The sequence below is a fragment of the Carassius auratus genome, chromosome 10 (assembly GCF_003368295.1).
Source record: "Carassius auratus strain Wakin chromosome 10, ASM336829v1, whole genome shotgun sequence".
Lineage (NCBI taxonomy): Eukaryota > Metazoa > Chordata > Actinopteri > Cypriniformes > Cyprinidae > Carassius > Carassius auratus.
Genome location: NC_039252.1, coordinates 7,220,839 through 7,239,170, shown reverse-complemented (window position 1 = coordinate 7,239,170; position 18,332 = coordinate 7,220,839). Strand labels below are relative to the sequence as shown.

General features: G+C 37.3%; 1 protein-coding gene across 3 annotated transcripts; it reads right to left on the bottom strand.

The window, feature by feature from the left end:
- Nucleotides 1-531: 531 nt before the first annotated feature.
- On the bottom strand, nt 532-17,047 carry tbc1d10ab (TBC1 domain family, member 10Ab). 3 transcript variants are annotated; one of them, XM_026274588.1, is made up of 10 exons: nt 16,772-17,047; nt 16,154-16,516; nt 9,679-9,775; nt 8,779-8,886; nt 7,735-7,841; nt 7,528-7,642; nt 6,871-6,936; nt 4,355-4,544; nt 2,143-2,297; nt 532-1,742 (listed from the first exon to the last, which is right to left on the bottom strand). In XM_026274588.1, the coding sequence occupies exons 2-10, from the start codon at nt 16,345-16,347 to the stop codon at nt 1,314-1,316; spliced, it is 1,461 nt and encodes a 486-aa protein (XP_026130373.1). In that variant the 5' UTR covers nt 16,348-16,516; nt 16,772-17,047; the 3' UTR covers nt 532-1,313. The 3 variants fall into 3 exon arrangements, with proteins under 3 accessions (XP_026130373.1, XP_026130372.1, XP_026130374.1); XM_026274587.1 differs by having other exon boundaries at nt 16,154-17,047; XM_026274589.1 differs by lacking the exon at nt 16,772-17,047 and having other exon boundaries at nt 16,129-16,252.
- Between the last annotated feature and the right edge of the window lie 1,285 nt (nt 17,048-18,332).

The following is an 18,332-nucleotide window of genomic DNA, read 5'->3' as shown; positions in this document are numbered from 1 at the left end:
CGCACGATTCACTAATTTATTCCCTCAATGTACTAAAACGTGCACATGATTACTATTGCATTCCCTCGATTTACTATTTCGTTCTCTCAATTTATAAATTGTGTACACGATTTGCTAATTCGTTCCCTCGATTACTATTAATGATTACTATTGTGTTCCCTCAATTTGCTAATTCGTTCCCTCGATTACTATTAATGATTACTATTGCGTTCCCTCGATTTGCTAATTCGTTCCCTCGATTACTATTAATGATTACTATTGCGTTCCCTCGATTTGCTAAATCGTGCGCACGTTTTAGCAAATCGAGGGAACGCAATAGTAATCGTGTGCATGTTTTAGTACATTGAGGGAACGAATTAGTGAATCGTGCGAACAATTTTTTTTTTCTTGCATGTCATGTGCGGGGCTGCGTAGGATTACATGGTCTTATCATAAACTAACTTAATGTGATTCATATTTGTCAGTCATACATAAATAAATTTCTTCAAAAAAAAAAAAAAAAAAAATAACCAGTTTTTTTTTTTTTTTTACAAATAATTGTATCCAAATGGACAGATTCAAATTGCTTAGAGTCAGCATAAATCTGTTCATTGTGAAAACTGATGTAGTTCAAAATGATGAACAGTTCAAATTTGCCTTACTGTGAAGAAAGCAATATTTGTTAAAAGTTAAATAGCTATAAGTTAAAATGTATGAGATTGAATGAAATTCGATTTATCTATCTCTCTCTCTCTCTCTCTCTCTCTCTCTCTCTCTCTATATATATATATATATATATATATATATATATATATATAAATAAATAACTATTTACTGTGTATTTAAACACATTCAATTTAATACTATTACAGTAATCTGACCCGTTTAATTTATGTATGACAGACAAATATGCATTGCACAAGTCTATTATTTGATTCATTTTAAAACTGTGCAATCCAAATGGATGGAAATTTAAAAATCAACATTTAAAATTTAGGCCTAAATACAGTCTCATTATTTGAATTTAAAATACAAAAACAGACATATGTAGTCTCCTGAAGCAGATAGAGGAAGTGTCCTCTGCACACGCTCTCTAGTTTAAACAGCATAAGATCATCTTCATTTGGAGATCCGAGAGTTGCTTTTGACTATTCGTCCTTCATTTCATTTCTAAACATGCACATACACATCATGTAAACAGTTAAAAAGCTCCTGATGTAGTTTCACCCAAGCTCTCTTTAGAAGCATGTTTTGGTCCGGTGGTGTCATGTGTCCTGAGAGAGGGGAGGCAGATGTTTCTGCACAGTACACATTCAGCGCTCAGCACTGGTGCTTTACAGGTAGGTGTCGTGTTCGGTGCTACTGAGACTCTGATTGGAGCCCTGCAGGGGCGTGTCTTTCTGCAGGTGCTGTGATTCGCCGGGCGAGAGGTTGTTGCTCGGTAATGCTGGGTCGCTGGGTAGCGGGTACGGATTGGGAGGTGGCGAGGTGTTTTTCGTGTCTTTTATCTTCTCTGTTTTTGTCTTTTTCGTTGTTTTCCCTTTCTCCGTCTGGCTCTCGGTGGTCTGTGGTACTTCGACGATGATCGTGGGGTTCTGTTTGAGGTCCTGGCGACTGGGCGGCTCAGCGGCCATGATGGCTTGGGCGCCGTGCATTCTGGGAGGGGATTTACAGTGCAGCTCTCCGCGGGTCTCCTTCCAGCGCCGGAGCTGAGAGAGATGCTCCTTCTCTATGTCACGCTCAGACACAGCCAGTTCAATGACCTGAAATGGTAGGGATATATGTTATTTTTTTTATAACAATAAGTCAGTAACAATAATAAACTTGTACAAAGTATATTTAATTAACTTCAAGTAAGGATTATTACATTGCAAATCATATTGTACTGATTTAAGCATGCATTTGCCAAAAGTAACCTGCAGGGGGAGACACAGGCTATGTTTTGGCCACTGAATACATACAGCACAGTATATAATGTATGCTGCCTACTATTTAAATTGATAAGCATGTGAAATAGTATGAAATAAACAATTGCAGTGGTGGTAGTAGTGCTACTTTATTATTCAGTGTGGATATATGGATAGGTTTCATTATTGATCCATGTTTAAAAATGTTTTGAATTGAACTTGTACTACAGCTCGTGAGTGTATGTGTGGACGATACCTCTTGCACTAGGAAAGCCTCCTGCATGTATCGTGGCTCAATAGACCGGAGCAGCTCCATGGTCTCATACTGGCCCTGACACGCTTTCAGCTTCTCCTGAGATCCCAGCATGCACTTCAGCAGCACCAGGCCCACACGGAAGATGATCTTCACTCCTGCAACGCACACAGACATGCATGTCCATCAAACAAAAGTTAAAGTGTATCTAATTTAGAAATGTTTGCACTATTGTATATATCAGGAAGTTTCATAATCGATTGGCAATACTGCAAAACATGTAACAAAAATGCAAGAATGAAAAGGTTTTTTTCTTTCTTAATTTAACACTTACTTTTATTTTCTTTATTTAATTTTCAATAAGTAATTTAATACAAAATTGATTGAATTTGCTTAATTCATCATTTATCACTGTTAAAAATAAAAATTAAAGTACATACATTTACATATACACATTATATTTATATATATATTAGGGGTGTAACGGTTCACAAAATTCACGGTTCGGTTCGATACGATACACTGATGTCACGGTTCGGTTCGGTTCGGTTCGATACGTTTTAGATACAGCAAAATGCAAAAACATCTCAACTTTTCAGAATGCCGCAAGCGCACCGCGGGTCATGTGACAAGAACCAACCAATCAGCTTCATCCTTTCCCGTAACAACGTTGAGAGCTCAGCCAAGATGAAGGAACAGCTGATCATAGTTGTATATGGATTGCAGTTTTGAAATAAATTCAGTAGCAGAGCTACTGCAAGCGATTTTTAGAGCTGCAAATCCATTTATCCTTCGCTGAAATTTCCGCGTCTCATGGAGAGAGCACGTCATTGTTGCTTAGCAAAGACAGACGCCTCAGGAGAAAGACGCGCTTAGCGTTTTCCATGCGTTTTTAGGCACGATATGTGAACGGCCCCTAAGGCGCTCGCTCACTCAGCACGCGCTGAAGGCTCGTTGCAAAATGTCGAATGCATTTAACAGACCAGAAATATAAGATCCTAAAATAACCAACAGGTCTGGTGTTTGGGTTGGATTCCCTGTAAGCTATAGTTTCTAAATGCTGCAGGGATAGTTTGCTGCGTGCATGTTTCTCCTTTTTTTCGTCTTTTCCCAGATAGTACTGACGCATATATCCCAGATATTCCCGCTGGTTTTTTTTTTTTTTTTTTTTTTGTAATCCCGCTGGTGTACCCTGTCATGTTGCAGATGCGACATACCGTTGTTTTTTTATCCACCACTCTCTTGCCATCACCATTATAGCTTAAAGGGAATCCAAAGTGCACCCAAACACCAGACCTGTTGGTTATTGGAGGATCTTCTCATTTCTAGTCTGTTAAACGCATTGGCTATTTTGCAACGAGCCTTCAGCGCGTACTGAGTGAGCGAGCGCCTGCTGAGTAGCCTAACATAAACATATAAGATGGTGTTTTTTTCTTCTTCGGGAGTGTCAGGGGCGTTGCCTGTTACGTTGTTTGGGTTATTGGGCTACCTTGTTGAACGCATATCATTATATTTCTTTCTCTCTCTCTCTTTTTTTTTTTTTTTTCAAATATAATTAATTACTCCAACGAACCGTTCGGTATACGTAATGCGTACCGCGTACCGAACCGAAAGCGTCGTACCGAACGGTTCAATACGAATACGCGTATCGTTACACCCCTAATATATATATATATTTATATATATATATATATATATATATATATATTTAAAGTAAAAAAGTAAGTATGTTTGACTTGCAGTACATGTGAAATTAAAACAAAGCAAAGCCAACAAAAAAATCTTTACTAGGTCATCATACCAAAAGCGAGTATTTAAATACATTTATATTTTTTTTAAAAAGGGGAGTATTGGTATTTTTTATTAATTTAACACTTTTTTTATTCCCTTAATTTACTATAAACTCTTCAACATTGAATAAGCTTAACTATATGGCAAATAGCAATTAAAACAATTATTTATGTGATGTTTAAAAAAGGAAAGCAACAGTAAATAAACAAGAAGAACTTTAGAACATCTTAGCGTCCAAAAGCAAGCATGTTAAACATTTACACTTCGGCTTAGACAAAGTTGCTGCACTCTGCAAGTAAAAGTCACAAGTAGCAAGGTGTGAATCCAGTGAGCTGTACACAGTTTTTTCATCTGTGGAGCGGTGTGTTATCAAGAAAGGACAAAGTGCAAGCAGTATCTAATGTGCCTTTAGAGTGAGTCTCACCCTCACAGAAGAACATGTCCCACACGCGCAGGACAGATGCCCAGGGCAGTGTCCTGGAGAAGGCACACATGAACCACTCGGTCATGTAGAGGATAGGGTCAATCTTGTATTTCTTCAGATGCCGGTGGGCCACCGGTGACACCCGCTTGAGCAGAGTGAACAGGATCTCACCGTCTAACTGAATGGCCTCCTGTGAAGACCGAGATGAGGAGGAAACATGATGACAGAGTGAAATCTGGGATGTATCACAGTGGATCCATTTCCCTATAACAGCTTTTCATTTGAAAGAGATTCACAAAATGTAAATTATATGTGGTGAAAGAATTATTTAGCTGATAAGTTCCTATGATTTGACGCTCTTGCAAATACAACTTATTTACATTGACGTGATAAACAAATTTTGTGACAGCAACGATTCACATGTTTAAAACCTAAATGTTAAGAGGAAACCCCCAGGCTGAAGGGAGTGAGAACAAGTGATAGAGACAAAGCAAGATCCTGATGTTGGTTTAATCTAATTCACTTCTTATCTGCCGCCCACTCTGCTCCTGACGGCCAGACACAAAAGACATCACATAAAGCTATTGCACTGGATTCCTGGTAATGGAACAGGCAACAACTATATATGTGAGAGAAAGATGAAAACAACTGTTTAGGACAACAGTGGGTTTAGTAATACTTGAGACTGCACTGGTTCTTTGAAAGTGTAAAAAGCAGCCTAAATACACATCCTAATGAAAGCGCCAGGTAACCCTGCACACAATTAAATCTCCACATGCATGAACATTACACATTAAATATGCTGCAATATATTCCATTTTTGTTATTATACATTTTAGTTTTCTGAAATGCTACAAGTGAATTTAAGCATCACAACATCAATATTTACTATATGAAAATGTTTTCTTTTCATCTTTGCTACAACCATTATAAATTTGATTTTATGATGAAGCATTTTTAAAGATTACTTTTCATTGAACATTAGATAACTGTAAAGGTTATTCAAAATAAAAAAAAAGGGAATTAATTATAATCATAAACAGAAAAAAGTGTGCATAATTAAGTGTTTATCATTGGCCGAACCAGACGATAGAAACCGAAACTGATAATACATTGTGCGTGGTTAACTACACAGCAAAAACAAAACTCTACTAATATCAAAATTTGTTAATGAGTCAACAATGTGAACAACTAGTTTGGTTTGATTCCGTACACTGTGGAGATTCAATCACTTTACCAAATACTATTTATTTTTATTTTATTTTAAATATTTTGTATTTAAATTACTTTACGATATGTTTTCAAATCCATATAAAAATAAAGAAGCAAAGGTCCAGTGTACACACATTTCCTGAAAACCCAAACTAGCGCTCCAAGTAGGAGAGAACGATGGCCTGAGAAGTTTTGAACAGAGACATACATTACATACATAACACACGACAAGTGTAAATTTGTTCCTCACTCGTTTAAACGGAATCAGAATGATCAGATAACTGAGCAAAATACTTCACACAAACTAAAGAAAATAAATGTGATCCAACTGATAAACTTTTATGGTAAACAGTGTTCAATGGAAGCCGGTTTCCCCCACAAAAAAAAAAAAAACCTTGCAATTACGAGGATTAAAGTCAGAATTGCAAGATAAATTATCATAATTCTGACTTTTTTTCTTGCAAATGCGTGTTTTTATCCCACAATGCTGAAAAAAAAAAGTAAGAACTGTGAGTTTGTATAATGCGGTTCGGAAAAAAAAGTCAGAACGAAACAAGTGTCAATTATGAGATATTACCTTTTTAATTTCTTTTTATTCACTAGCAGAAATGGGCTTCTATAGCGTTCAACGTGTGGGTTCCTGACAGAAACCCTGCGTTTTGATGGACTTTTTCTATGCAAGCTACGCATTATGATTCTGACATTCAGGATTTGAATAAAAAAAAAAATGCTCATATGCTGATGTAATATATATTACTGAACTGGAAATGTGATTTTTATCAAATGTAGTTTAATCACTACCTCCCCACTTGTTTAAAAGACTGAGGCAATTATCAAAGTTTGATAAAATCTTGTTTAATTTTCCGATAAAAGATACATAAACACTTTTATCGTCATTTTGTAAATTGTATACCTCTTAGCAGATTTAGACTCTCAAACTGGTTTTTGCATCTAACCAACAGAAGCGGTAAAATCCCGAATGAAGTAACTATTGTGCTGCATGAGTCTTGTTGAGACAGGGCACTTCAGGCGCAGTTTAACTAGATGAGCCGGGTTACTCAGTTCTGCTGAGTTAGACAGGATGTGAAGTACAAGAGGAGCAACCCTTGAACTGTGAGCCCTCTCAACAACAGCTCTCTACATCAGCTAATTTCCCTCGGCAGAACACTGTTAGTGAATGTGATTACAAAACGCCTCAGACATCCCTCAACAACACGAGAGCATCAGCACATGGTCAGGGATCGATGGTGTGTTTCATCAGGGTGATTGACTGCTCTCGTGTGAATCTGAGGCTCTCCACTCACCAGGCCTGCGCTGTAGTATCCAGGCAGGTACTTCTCACAGATCTGGACCAGACCCCAGAATGCATCCTGCCAGAGCATGACCATAAAAGAGTAAAAGACCGGAGCAGGGTATGAGTTTAACTTGCTTCTATACTCACATAATTAAGACCAATGAAGCTAAGAATCTATATTTATGGAGTTGCATCATATTTGTCAACAGTCAACTGTATGAAATATAAGATGAGGTACAGGTCTGAGGGTGGTGCCCGTGCGTTAACGGCATTAAAATATCTTAAACCACTTTTTTAATTTACTTTTTATTACTTTTTTTAACTAATTAAGTAGGTTAACGCATTAATCTGACAGCCCTATATATATTACGTTAAAACACATGAAAAACAACCAATTTCAGATAAAACAAATAATCTGCAAATATTATAATGCATTAACTTTGGTTGAAACTATTCATGAAAACATTGTATTACAACATGCATTATGAATATATTTGTAATGCATTATACACAAAGGCTTCAAATATAGTGTTACCGATAATTCTAGTGTTTCAATCTAAGATATAAAACGGTATAACAGATAACTGTATAAATCAACAAATAATTTATGAGATGCATTCAAAACTTCAAGCACCATCTGCCAAAGCAGAGCACAATAACAGCTGACCTCAGCAGGCATGTGCATGAGCAGCACTGCGGCTATAGGAGCTTGAGCCTGGCAGTAACCCTCCTCTGGTCTGTGCAGCGTGTACGCCTTCAGCACCCGGAACAGATCCTGCTGCCTGCACAGTGCACATGCACATGACTAAATTATGTAACAGAAGCAATGGGGTTCAAATGGAGATGCCTCTAGGTGAAAAGAGGGCCGACTTACCCGTGGCCTCCTCGAGCTACGAACATCTCGTGGAATGGAAACTGTCTGTGGAGGTCTTTCTCTATCACATCCAGCCATTTAGGATCTCCAGGCTGACTGTCCAACTCCTGCCACATAAAGACACATCAGGCTTACAAAGCACTTTATGCAATTCAGACTGTTGCAAAGCAGCTTCATATTAGTAAAACTTTATAGTAAAACATTGAATTCAATTTCAGCTGTAAAGCAGCTGTATAGAAGGCAATAGTGTGATCATTCAGCTCATGTCAGTTCAGTGCTAGTTGTATTCAGATCAATAACAGTGTCAATGTTACAATGTTAGCGTCATTACGCTTTCAATGTGGTAGTGCACAGTGCATCATGGGATTTCAATCACTGCAAAGGATTTAAAAGTTAAGGGTCATGAAAGCTGCAGTCCGGAAGTTTTGCCTCTTGTTTGAAATCTGATCTATGTTTGGAAACCTGGAATTACAGTCCCTTGCGTGGGTTGTGATCCAGCGCATGCATCAGAATGCTGTTAATATACTTCAGTTCAGCATTCAACACAATTATCCCTCAACAGCTCATTCAAACATCAACATTTCGCTGTGCAACTGGCTGTGAGACTTTCTCAATGGTAGACGTCAGGCAGTATGGGAAGGCAGCAGCACATCCAGCACCATCACATTGGGGCCCCCCAAGGAGCCCCCTCCTCTTCACTCTGCTGACCCACGACAGCACACCGTCACAACTCCAACCTCTTCATTAGGTTTATAGATGACACAGCTGAAGTGGGTTTCATTAGCAACAGAGATTAGCAACAGAGAGTGAGGTGAGGCACCTGGCCAGCTGGTGCAGTAACAATCTATCTCTTCAAAAGAGAAATTTAACTAAACACAATACAATACATTTTTTATTGAATTTTAGGTTTTTAAAGTACATTTTAGAAAAAGTGTACAAGTCAGACCGCCTTAAAATGTGGCTGAAATTGCAGTGTGTCTTCGAAGGTGGCATAATTGTTTTGGTACAGAGAATTGGTGCTATTCAAGATTCAAGTGGACAAACCTGAAATTTTCCCTGATTCTGTTCTTTCTTCACTTTGCCACCGGAGAGATAAAGCCACGCACGACCTCTGAGTGATGGAGGGATGCCCTTCTGACAGCGCAACTTCACCTTCACAGTGACAGAGAGGGACACTTGTAGAGCTTGTACATTTGCATATTAGGATGAAGACCTTTTGTCTTAATGTAAATATTAAATGATACTAAGCATTTGCATTCACAAACCAAGTTTATACTTTTGTTTGAGTGATGAAAATGACCACCAACACTAAAGGACTCTAGAGTTCATTTGGAGTGCTTCCATAATTCACTATTTCTCAATAAATAAGCCATAAAAGTGTATTTAATTTATATTTTTAATAAATCGGATGGTAAAATGTGACTGGAATTATTATGGCTATCACAAATAGTCACGACAGGCCATGTTGAGCAGAATTAAAGTAATTATGCATGAGCTGCTGATGTGGCATCTAGCTGCTGTTAAATTGATAAATAACTGGCTCTGTGTTTTGTCTGCAAGGTTTGTCATTGGAGAGAAATTCCGAATCAAGAGAATCATAAACTATAATTATAAAAGCAAATGGTAAAAGGACATTTAACATTCTTGGAGAGACAACATTTATGACAAACAGGATTTTAAATGGCTGATGTCTAAAGCACATGGGTGGCCAAAGGTCAATATAAAAAATATAATAAGAAAAATCTGTGGGTGGATATTTTGTGTGGGTCTGGTCATATCTTTATCTGATTCTATTAACATGTTTGTGACTTTGGGAACAAATTCCTAAGATAACATCATGTTATGCGTTTTATGAACATTAAAGCATTCGCTATAAAATTTGAGCTATTCAAGAACAAAAATTAAAACTGTGGATAAACACAGGTCTGTTTGTCAGAAACCAACCTTCTTGTGTTTTTTGGCCATCCACTTGTCCCAACTGTTGAGCATATCCAGCCATTTGACTTCTCTCTGCCGAAGCACATCTGGAGGAATATTATCACTGCATTGAGAGAGAACAAAGAGAGATTAGATCATTTATCTGATATAACATGCATGCAAGCACACCCACGCATACAAAATCACACGTTAGCAAATATAGGGTTGGGAACCGAGAACTGTTCTTGTTCAAAAAAGATGTTCATGACATTCTGTTCTCTTAGCGGTAATGGCTCATCTGCACTTTTAAAAAATACTCCGTAAGTGTTTTCTGGAACAGCATCCAGCAACAGAGCATGTGTTGTTACTGAATCGATAATGTTGAATGAATAATCCTAATAACTCCCTCCCTCCCTCACTGAACTGGCCAGAGGACTTGGTTGCTTTCATCATGCCCCACTTGATTTGAAACAAGAAACCTATCACCGTGTTATGTGTAGTACTCCAAAATTCATGCCTCAAATATGTACAGAAAATACCTGGAAACAGATTCAAATATAATATAATGGAATCAGTGAAACTGGAGCAAAATTTTTAATTCTTTTGATTCTCATCCCCATACATTTAGAAGCTCATCCTTATATATATATATATATATATATAAACTCATCCCATATTAACAAAAATGGGGGGTTATTAAGGTGTTTACATGACGCAATTTTAAATTAAAAATGAAAATACAATAATTTATGTATTTTGGCTGTTCATTTATACAACAGAGTCATTTTGGAGGCCTGAAAATCCAAACTTGAAAAAAGCGGTGACGTCATACGGATGCAAGTGTAACATGTTCAGTCTATAGGTATTTGTACATGCACAGATGGTTATTGTTTTTATACCAGTGACATCGCCATCTACTGATCTGGCATGAATAACACACCATTTATAGATGTTTTTGGATGTCGTCTGTACACAAAACTTTTAAAAAACACCAAGGAAAAACTTTGCTGTTTTTAGTACCATCATTGTCATGTAAACATACCATTAGAAATGTATCTCTATATATTAATAAACTCATCCCTGTATATTTAGAACTTCATCCCTATGTAGTTTCAAACTAATCCTTTCATATTTACAAATTAATACATACTGAAGAATCAATCCATGAAATTTATATACTCCTCTCTAATAAACTCATCCCTATTCATGGAGAAGCTCTATAGCTCTTGACCTGATATGTCCACGCCAGCAGCAAGGCACAGTTTTGAAACAATAGCACGGATGTCGAATTATCCATATTGAATCTGAGTACTGCAGGCGTCATCATATGCTCACAGTAGGTTCTTCAGAGGGAAATCCAAAACACAAGCTGCTTTCACTGTAGAACAAATATCACCTGTTTTCAACTAGCCTACTACCGTCATGTTTAGCAGCTTAGTATCAGTGCCTTCAAATGCATCACTTGGTTGCACAACCATAAAAAGTGATGTTAATGTGGGATGATTGTTTATAAGAACGTTTTGGACAGAGTGGGCGAGATCACTGGGGTAAGCAGTGTTTCTGGGAATATTTCTGAACTCTTTCTGTTTGATTAAGTGACCCCAGCGCCTCGGCCTGAAAGGCTTTTTATTACATCCAGCTGACAGACACACCCAAATATGTAATTGAGTGCATTTATATCAGAGAGAGAGAGAGAGAGAGATTACAGAGATTTAAAGTAATTTTTTATAAATAATAATAACTTTTCTTCAGAACACCTTAATGCTTTTCTTTGCATAGCCTGCCATAGGGTTAGCGCCTGGTAAATACCTTAACCACAAGAGCATTAGCAACAGCACTCATCACTTCATCAAATATAATGAACACAGATTACACAACTTAATGGAAAATGGTATGGAAGATTTTCAAAATCATATGGAATTGACAAATAAAAAAAGACTACATTTATTAAGAATGTGGAACATATTTTGAAACACTCTTTCCTTTTCTGTCTTGCAGTCGCTTATGATTTGAGGAAATCTATGATGATTATGGATGAAAAGCATGTTAATCAAAGTCCATCCCTGAGATACCAAGGGATCCAATAATCTCCTGCAAAAGGTCAGTGACAGGACAGGCTGTGTAAACCCTGATGGCTCACGCAGACGCTCGGTCTTGAAATGGAAAGCAAATATACTCACACACGTGCAGTGTGTACACAGATTACGCAATTTAGACTGGATTATCGTCAGCGATCAGATTACAGATGATTGTGGTGGTTTAGATCTCTGGAACAGACGCAAGGCCTGCAGTTCGCCTGTTTACTTTCCCTGTGTACACCAGGCGAGCAAATTATGTTATGCTGAAAACACAGAAACAGTGGAATGGAGAGGATGAGCTCATGAAGTACAAGAGGAATTGTCTCATGGAAAGGGTTGAGGGCCCTTTGACCCTACAAGTATCATATAAGCACTCAAATAGTGTTTCCTTTCACCTATAGAAACCTTCTTCAGACCAGTTAGTAGAAGAGGAAAACAGGAAGCTGCCAAAACAAATCCCTTCGCTCTTTTTCCTTGACGGTCCTTTCCTGGAGCTCACTAGCACATAGCTACAGCTACGTAGACAGACAAACTCTGATTGGCAAAATAAGAACTGAAGCTGTCAATGTTAATATATTGCATAGTTCAGACCAGATTATAATATTCGGATTGGATGAGTCACATGCAGAGCGGAAAACCATCCAAAAACAATTTATGGCCACAGATTGCAGTCAGTCTGAATGACAAAGCCCCTCTCAGAGCACAACAGAAGATCCAAACACAGATCGAACTCTGTTATGTGCGCTCCAAACTTGAACTGGTGCACTAAAATGATCCCCAGGGGCTTGGCGCTTGGTTTCATCTCCATGGCAGTAGTAAACAAATGGAAGGAAACAAAGGCCAAACAGTGAAATGTCATAAGTGAGACAATAACTCTCAATAGAGAAGTAAAATTGTCATTGTCAATTGTGCAGACAAACTGTCCTTGCAGCATGAGCACAGCCCTCTTTCTCCAGCAGCCTTTAATGTCATTATGAATGAAAGAGATTTTTGTCATGATGGTTCAAATAATCACAGAATCCTCAAAGACCTCTTCTATACAATATTGAATGGGAAAGAGAGAATAAATGGTATTTTTCTAATAAAAATGCCCAGACCAAAAAATCTGGTCGTGAAAAAATCATCACAATAGGCTACTAGTATAAATAACAAATAAAATATTTCTAAAAGCATGTTAATATATACAAAAGCAATACAAAAGTAATATAGGCCTAGACCAAATTAGTCGAGATAAAGGTGAATCTCTGAGCCAGTCTCCCTCTGGTAACAGTAACGCGGTAATCTAACTAACTACTTTTCCTGTCGTTACAACGCCGTTAACATTACTGAACGTTAAATGCGGTGCATTACTCTGCATTGATTTAATAAACTATGTAATCCGAACGCACCCCTGGCTCACACAGCGAGTGAGCAGGTGGGTTAATGACGAGATAAGCGGTTGTGATTGGCTAAGGCAGAGTCATGTGATTCATGGTAGCCAATCAGAGCCAGTGTTTTTACACACATGCCGGCACACGCGGCTGCGCCAGCGGCGTCAAACACACACACACACACTCACACACACGCAACAGCTACACAGAGATTCGCAGCAGAGATGGCGAGATGGCGAGTCAGGAGCAATCCGATGAAAAGTTTGCATTTTAAAGTACAAATTCTCTGACATGTAGCAACTTTTTTTCTTCTTTTTTTTTTTTTACAGTAACGCAAGTTACTTTTAGTTACTCTGACAACTGATGGTAGTGAAAATGTTTAATATAGTTCTATAGAATAGCAGAATGGTCTCTTTATAGAGATATCCCTCTGTTGAGTAATTTCTACTGTGCAGTTATGCATGGTTATTTGCAGTTTAAAATGTGCACTTTAAAATTCATACTTCATAAAATTCATACACTTATACTGTTATTTGCACTAACCTTTTTTTGCACTTTTAACTTTCTGTGTTTACATTGTTCAGTTCCAATTATTAATTTGCAGCAGTTATTTTGGAAGTAAAGAGAACCTAACTAAGAAATTCTGAATGGTAGTTATTTCTTTGGTTGGTTGGTGGGTGGTTGGTTGGGGAGGGGAAGGAGGGAGAGGGGAGGGGAGGGGGGGGGGGGCATTTGTGCTTAGGACACCCAAATGGCTAGCGCCGGCCCTAACTACACTAAAATATGTTGAAAAGTCTGGGGGCAGTATGATTTTTTTCTAGTTTTTGAAAGAAGACTCTTCAGCTCACCAATAAAAACAGCAAAATTGTGAAATGTTACTTCACTTCATATATATATATATATATATATATATACACACACACACACACACATACATCTAAACATGTAATTTGTTGCTGTGATGCAAAGCTGAATTTCAAGCATCATTACTCCAGCATTCAGTGTCCCAAGATCCTTCAGAAATCATTCTAATATACTGATTTGCTTCTGAAGAAATATTTCTGATTATCATCAATAATGGAAACAATTGTGCAGTGGAATATTTTTCAGGATTTTTTGATGAATAGACAAAACAGAAAGAATAGAACTGAAATGGCTTTAATACAAAAAAAAACATAACTTTTCTTAAGTAGATGTATATTCTTATAATTTTAATATTACTTCTAATATTTTTTGCCAAGTAATATGTAAATTGCAAGTATTTTGTTGTATTATACAAGATGTGTTACATACCAAAAAATGACATAAGTGAAGACACAAAGATCAGCGGATGTGCATACATTTTGGAGTTTCTGTGTGAGCCTGCTAATATTCATCAGAGGTTAACACAGACTGCATAACTTAGAAAGATGATTTGATTTGTGTTTTATTTTATCAGCAATAAAAACTTTTCAGATGCCTGGCCGCCACTTTATTGCTTGTCGAATGAACTGAATGAGTCACTGAGAGGTTTCATTTCAAAACTGGAAATGCTTGCAGGGAAGTTCTGCCAAAACAAATCAATGAGCAATTCTGAGTGCTAAAGGGAGTTCACAGCATGAAGGGAAACTCCAGCATGAGTCTCAACGAGAGACTGGAACGAAACTCACTGTTGTACAGGGAATAAGAGAGAAAGATAGAGATTCATCTGATCAGTGCCTGGTTGCTTGGCCAAACAGATCCACATTGTCTAGAATCATTAGAGACACTCATGTAAGTCAAGCCAAAACAGACAAGTGTTTCTAAAAGCTGCAGAAAATAGAAACAAATCTAGAAAATAAAATAAAAAGAATTTGGCAGAAACATTAGTTTGTACACTATATTCAGACTAATACACTACATGCCAAAAGTAAGACTTTTCTTAAAGAAATTCATACTTTTATTTAACAAGGATGCATTACATTGTTCAAAAGTGACAAGAAATTGATAATGTAAAAAGATATGTCTTCTATTTTTAATAAATTATTTACTCAGAATGTAATAGAAAGTTTTCTATCAAAGAATTCTGAAGAAAATATTACAATTTTTACAGAAATGTTAAGCAGCACAACTGTTTTCAACATTAATAACAATCTGAAATGTTTCTTGAGCAGCAAATCAGCATATAAGAATGATTTCTGATTCTGAAGGATCATGTGACACTGAAGACCGGAGTAGTGAAAAGGAAATAACTTACACCTTAAACTATATCCACATAGAAAACAATTACTTAAATCTATTATTTCACAATATTACTGAGGTGTTGTTGTTTTTTTAGATCAAATAAATGCAGACTTGGTTAGAAGAAGAGACCTCTGGCAAAAACATTTGTAAAAATTGTACCATATATTTGTATAAATATGTCCAAAATCTCTGTAGGGAAACATATTACACACAGTGATAAAAAAAAAGTTACTAAAATTTGATTTCACAGCATTTTTCAACAAATGCCAGGAAGAGCAGAGCAAATGATACCAAACAGACAGAGTTTATAATGTTGTATAACAACATCCGTCCGGTCTTACATGTGAGCTGACCAAGCACTTCTCAAAGCTGGTCAGATTAGAAGAACACAGCGAGAACAGCCTCGGAGGACTTCAGTGGTGTTACAGACCTGTCAACTCATCTGTGCTCACATGAACAAGAACCAAGTCCTGCAGGACAGACTGTCCCCAAAAACAAGTCAGAGTCCACTTTATATAAACACTCAGGAAGGGTGAGAAATGTGACAAACTCCAATAAAGCATAGCAAAAAACTGTATTCTTCACAGTAACTGTCATGAGCAAGCCATTATATAAGGCTTAATCAGTAGCTCAAGGGCTTTTGAATGTGTATGCAAAAGTTTCACATTTATTACGGTTGTTCATGATGAGTATTATATAAATGCAATAATATATTTAAATGTTATGAATGAGAGTTATCATAAAGAGTTACTAATACATGCATAGCTACTCCATAACAACAGTATATAGTATAAACAGATTTTAATAGTTTGGTGTCATTCTTTTACCTCCATAAATGTAACTGTCCCTTACTTTTCTCCTGCGCTTTGTTGAGCTCCTCCTATGAATCCGTATTTGTCTGTCTGGATCTCCGCGTTGGCGAAGCCGTTGAGCTCAGAGTCCGGGCCCAGGGAAGAGCTCTCGTGCTCGGCCAGACTCTCCACTGTGCCCCGCTGACCCCTGCGGTCCTTCCACTGCACTCCGTTACCCGACTGAAGCTTAGCCATGCTGAATATGAGCCTCAAACGCGATAAATTCACATGTGTGTGGCCAAAGCAAGAATAAAGTGTGTTTTGACACACAAATAGTGGATTTCCTCCTGTCGACCGCCTCAAACTATCGACACACTGAGATTTGACTCTCACAGCCTCCAGAGATACTAACGATACGCCATATCTGATGGAAACGACATTAACGTGGAGTAAAAGACCAGTTTAGATGACCCTGATAGGCCATTGTGAATGTTTAACATTACTAACGTTAAGGTTATTTACAAATGACAGTTTGACAGAAGACACACACATATTCATAAAGTTGATGAATGCATTACATTAGCTAAACCAAGTAACCACTCTATCTGAGAGAGAGAAAAAACGCTTGACTGGCGATTAATTAATTATTATGGATCCAACTAAATGAAACTCGACTTACTTTTTGTCTTCTGACAAATTCTGTCAAACAAACCACAACTAGGAGACTGGACCCACGAAGACTGAACGCTAGCACGCTAACCCGACGTAAAAAGCACAGATCGACAACTCTCCGTATAAACGAATAAAACTCGGAGTCTCTGTGATGTGGTGTAAAGTCGGCATCTGTATCATGTTTCTGACTCCATCGTTTTAATCGTATTTGATATAATCTGTTCACGAGCGTTTGTTTATGACCGACTGACTGACTCGTGCTAAAGGGGCAGGCGCGAGCTTCAAGGAGGCGTGGCTGATTGTGCGCAGTAGAGGCACAGACAGTAAAAGAAAGTAGAGGGCGTGCTGCATTTTTATTTTTTTATTTTATTATTATTTTTTATTCACACTGTTTACTATTTCGTGAAACTTGAAGCCCAAGTGCCACCTACAGGCCTAATGTGTGACGTTTAGGTTAGCAAACTGGTGACGTGTTAGCATTTTTGATAATTATGCAGCATCATTAAAGTGGCTTATGTTCATCAAGCCTGCATTTATATTGTGAAATATTATTACAATTTAAAATAATGTTTTTATATTGTAATATGCTTTAAAAAATATAATTTATTCCTGTGATGTAAAGCTGTATCAGCATCAATACTCCAGTCTCCAGTGCATGATCCTGCAGAAATCATTCTATGGTGATTTATTGTCAATGTTGAAAATACTTGTGCTGCTTAATTTTTTATTTTTATTTTTAGTGCTGCTTTAATACTTTTTTGGGGTTCACTGATAAATAAAAAATTAAAATAGAGTTATTCAAAATAGAGATGTTTTCTGATGTAGATCTTTGCTATCACTGTTTCTATCAGTTTAACAACTCCTTGCTGAATAAATATTGATCAATATTGAACTCAAGTTTTTAAAAGGTAGTGTAGGCTATATTGTTACAAAAGTTATATATTAAATAATTGCTGTTCTTTTAAAAAAAATGTACTAATCAAGTAACACTGAAAAATGTATCACACACATTTGCACTTTCTTGGCTCTTCAAAATTCACCAGAAAGAGCTATTCGGGTCAGTGAGCGAGTGATGAAAACACCTGCATTTTAGTGATGACTCATCTGAACACCTCTGATTGGTCATTGCATTCATAAGCTCAACAGCATCTTGAGTGATTGGTTAAAATGTGACATGCTGTAAACAGGGATGGGCAGACTTTGAAATACATGTATTTAAAATAAGTATTAGAAATACAAAATACAATTTTGTATTTAAATACCTTTTAAAAAATCTAATATATTTTATGTTTACATATATTAAATTTTTTAGTATTTTCAAAATACAGAAAATACTATTTGCCAATCAACTTCTTTATTAAAATGAAGTGAAGTGAGGTGAAGTGAAGTGACATTCAGCCAAGTATGGTGACCCATACTCAGAATTTGTGCTCTGCATTTAACCCATCCGAAATGCACACACACAGAGCAGTGAACACACACACACACACTGTGAGCACACACCCGGAGCAGTGGGCAGCCATTTATGCTGCGGCGCCCTGGGAGCAGTTGGGGGTTCGATGCCTTGC

Excerpts from the sequence above, each read along its gene's own strand:
- tbc1d10ab (XM_026274587.1), bottom strand. The coding sequence starts at position 16,347 with ATGGCTAAGCTTCAGTCGGGTAACGGAGTGCAGTGGAAGGACCGCAGG. Across the intron at positions 9,776-16,153 it reads CAACAAAGCGCAGGAGAAAA|TGATAATATTCCTCCAGATG; the intron begins GTAAGGGACAGT and ends CTCTCAATGCAG. Across the intron at positions 7,643-7,734 it reads GTAGCTCGAGGAGGCCACGG|GCAGCAGGATCTGTTCCGGG; the intron begins GTAAGTCGGCCC and ends TGCACTGTGCAG.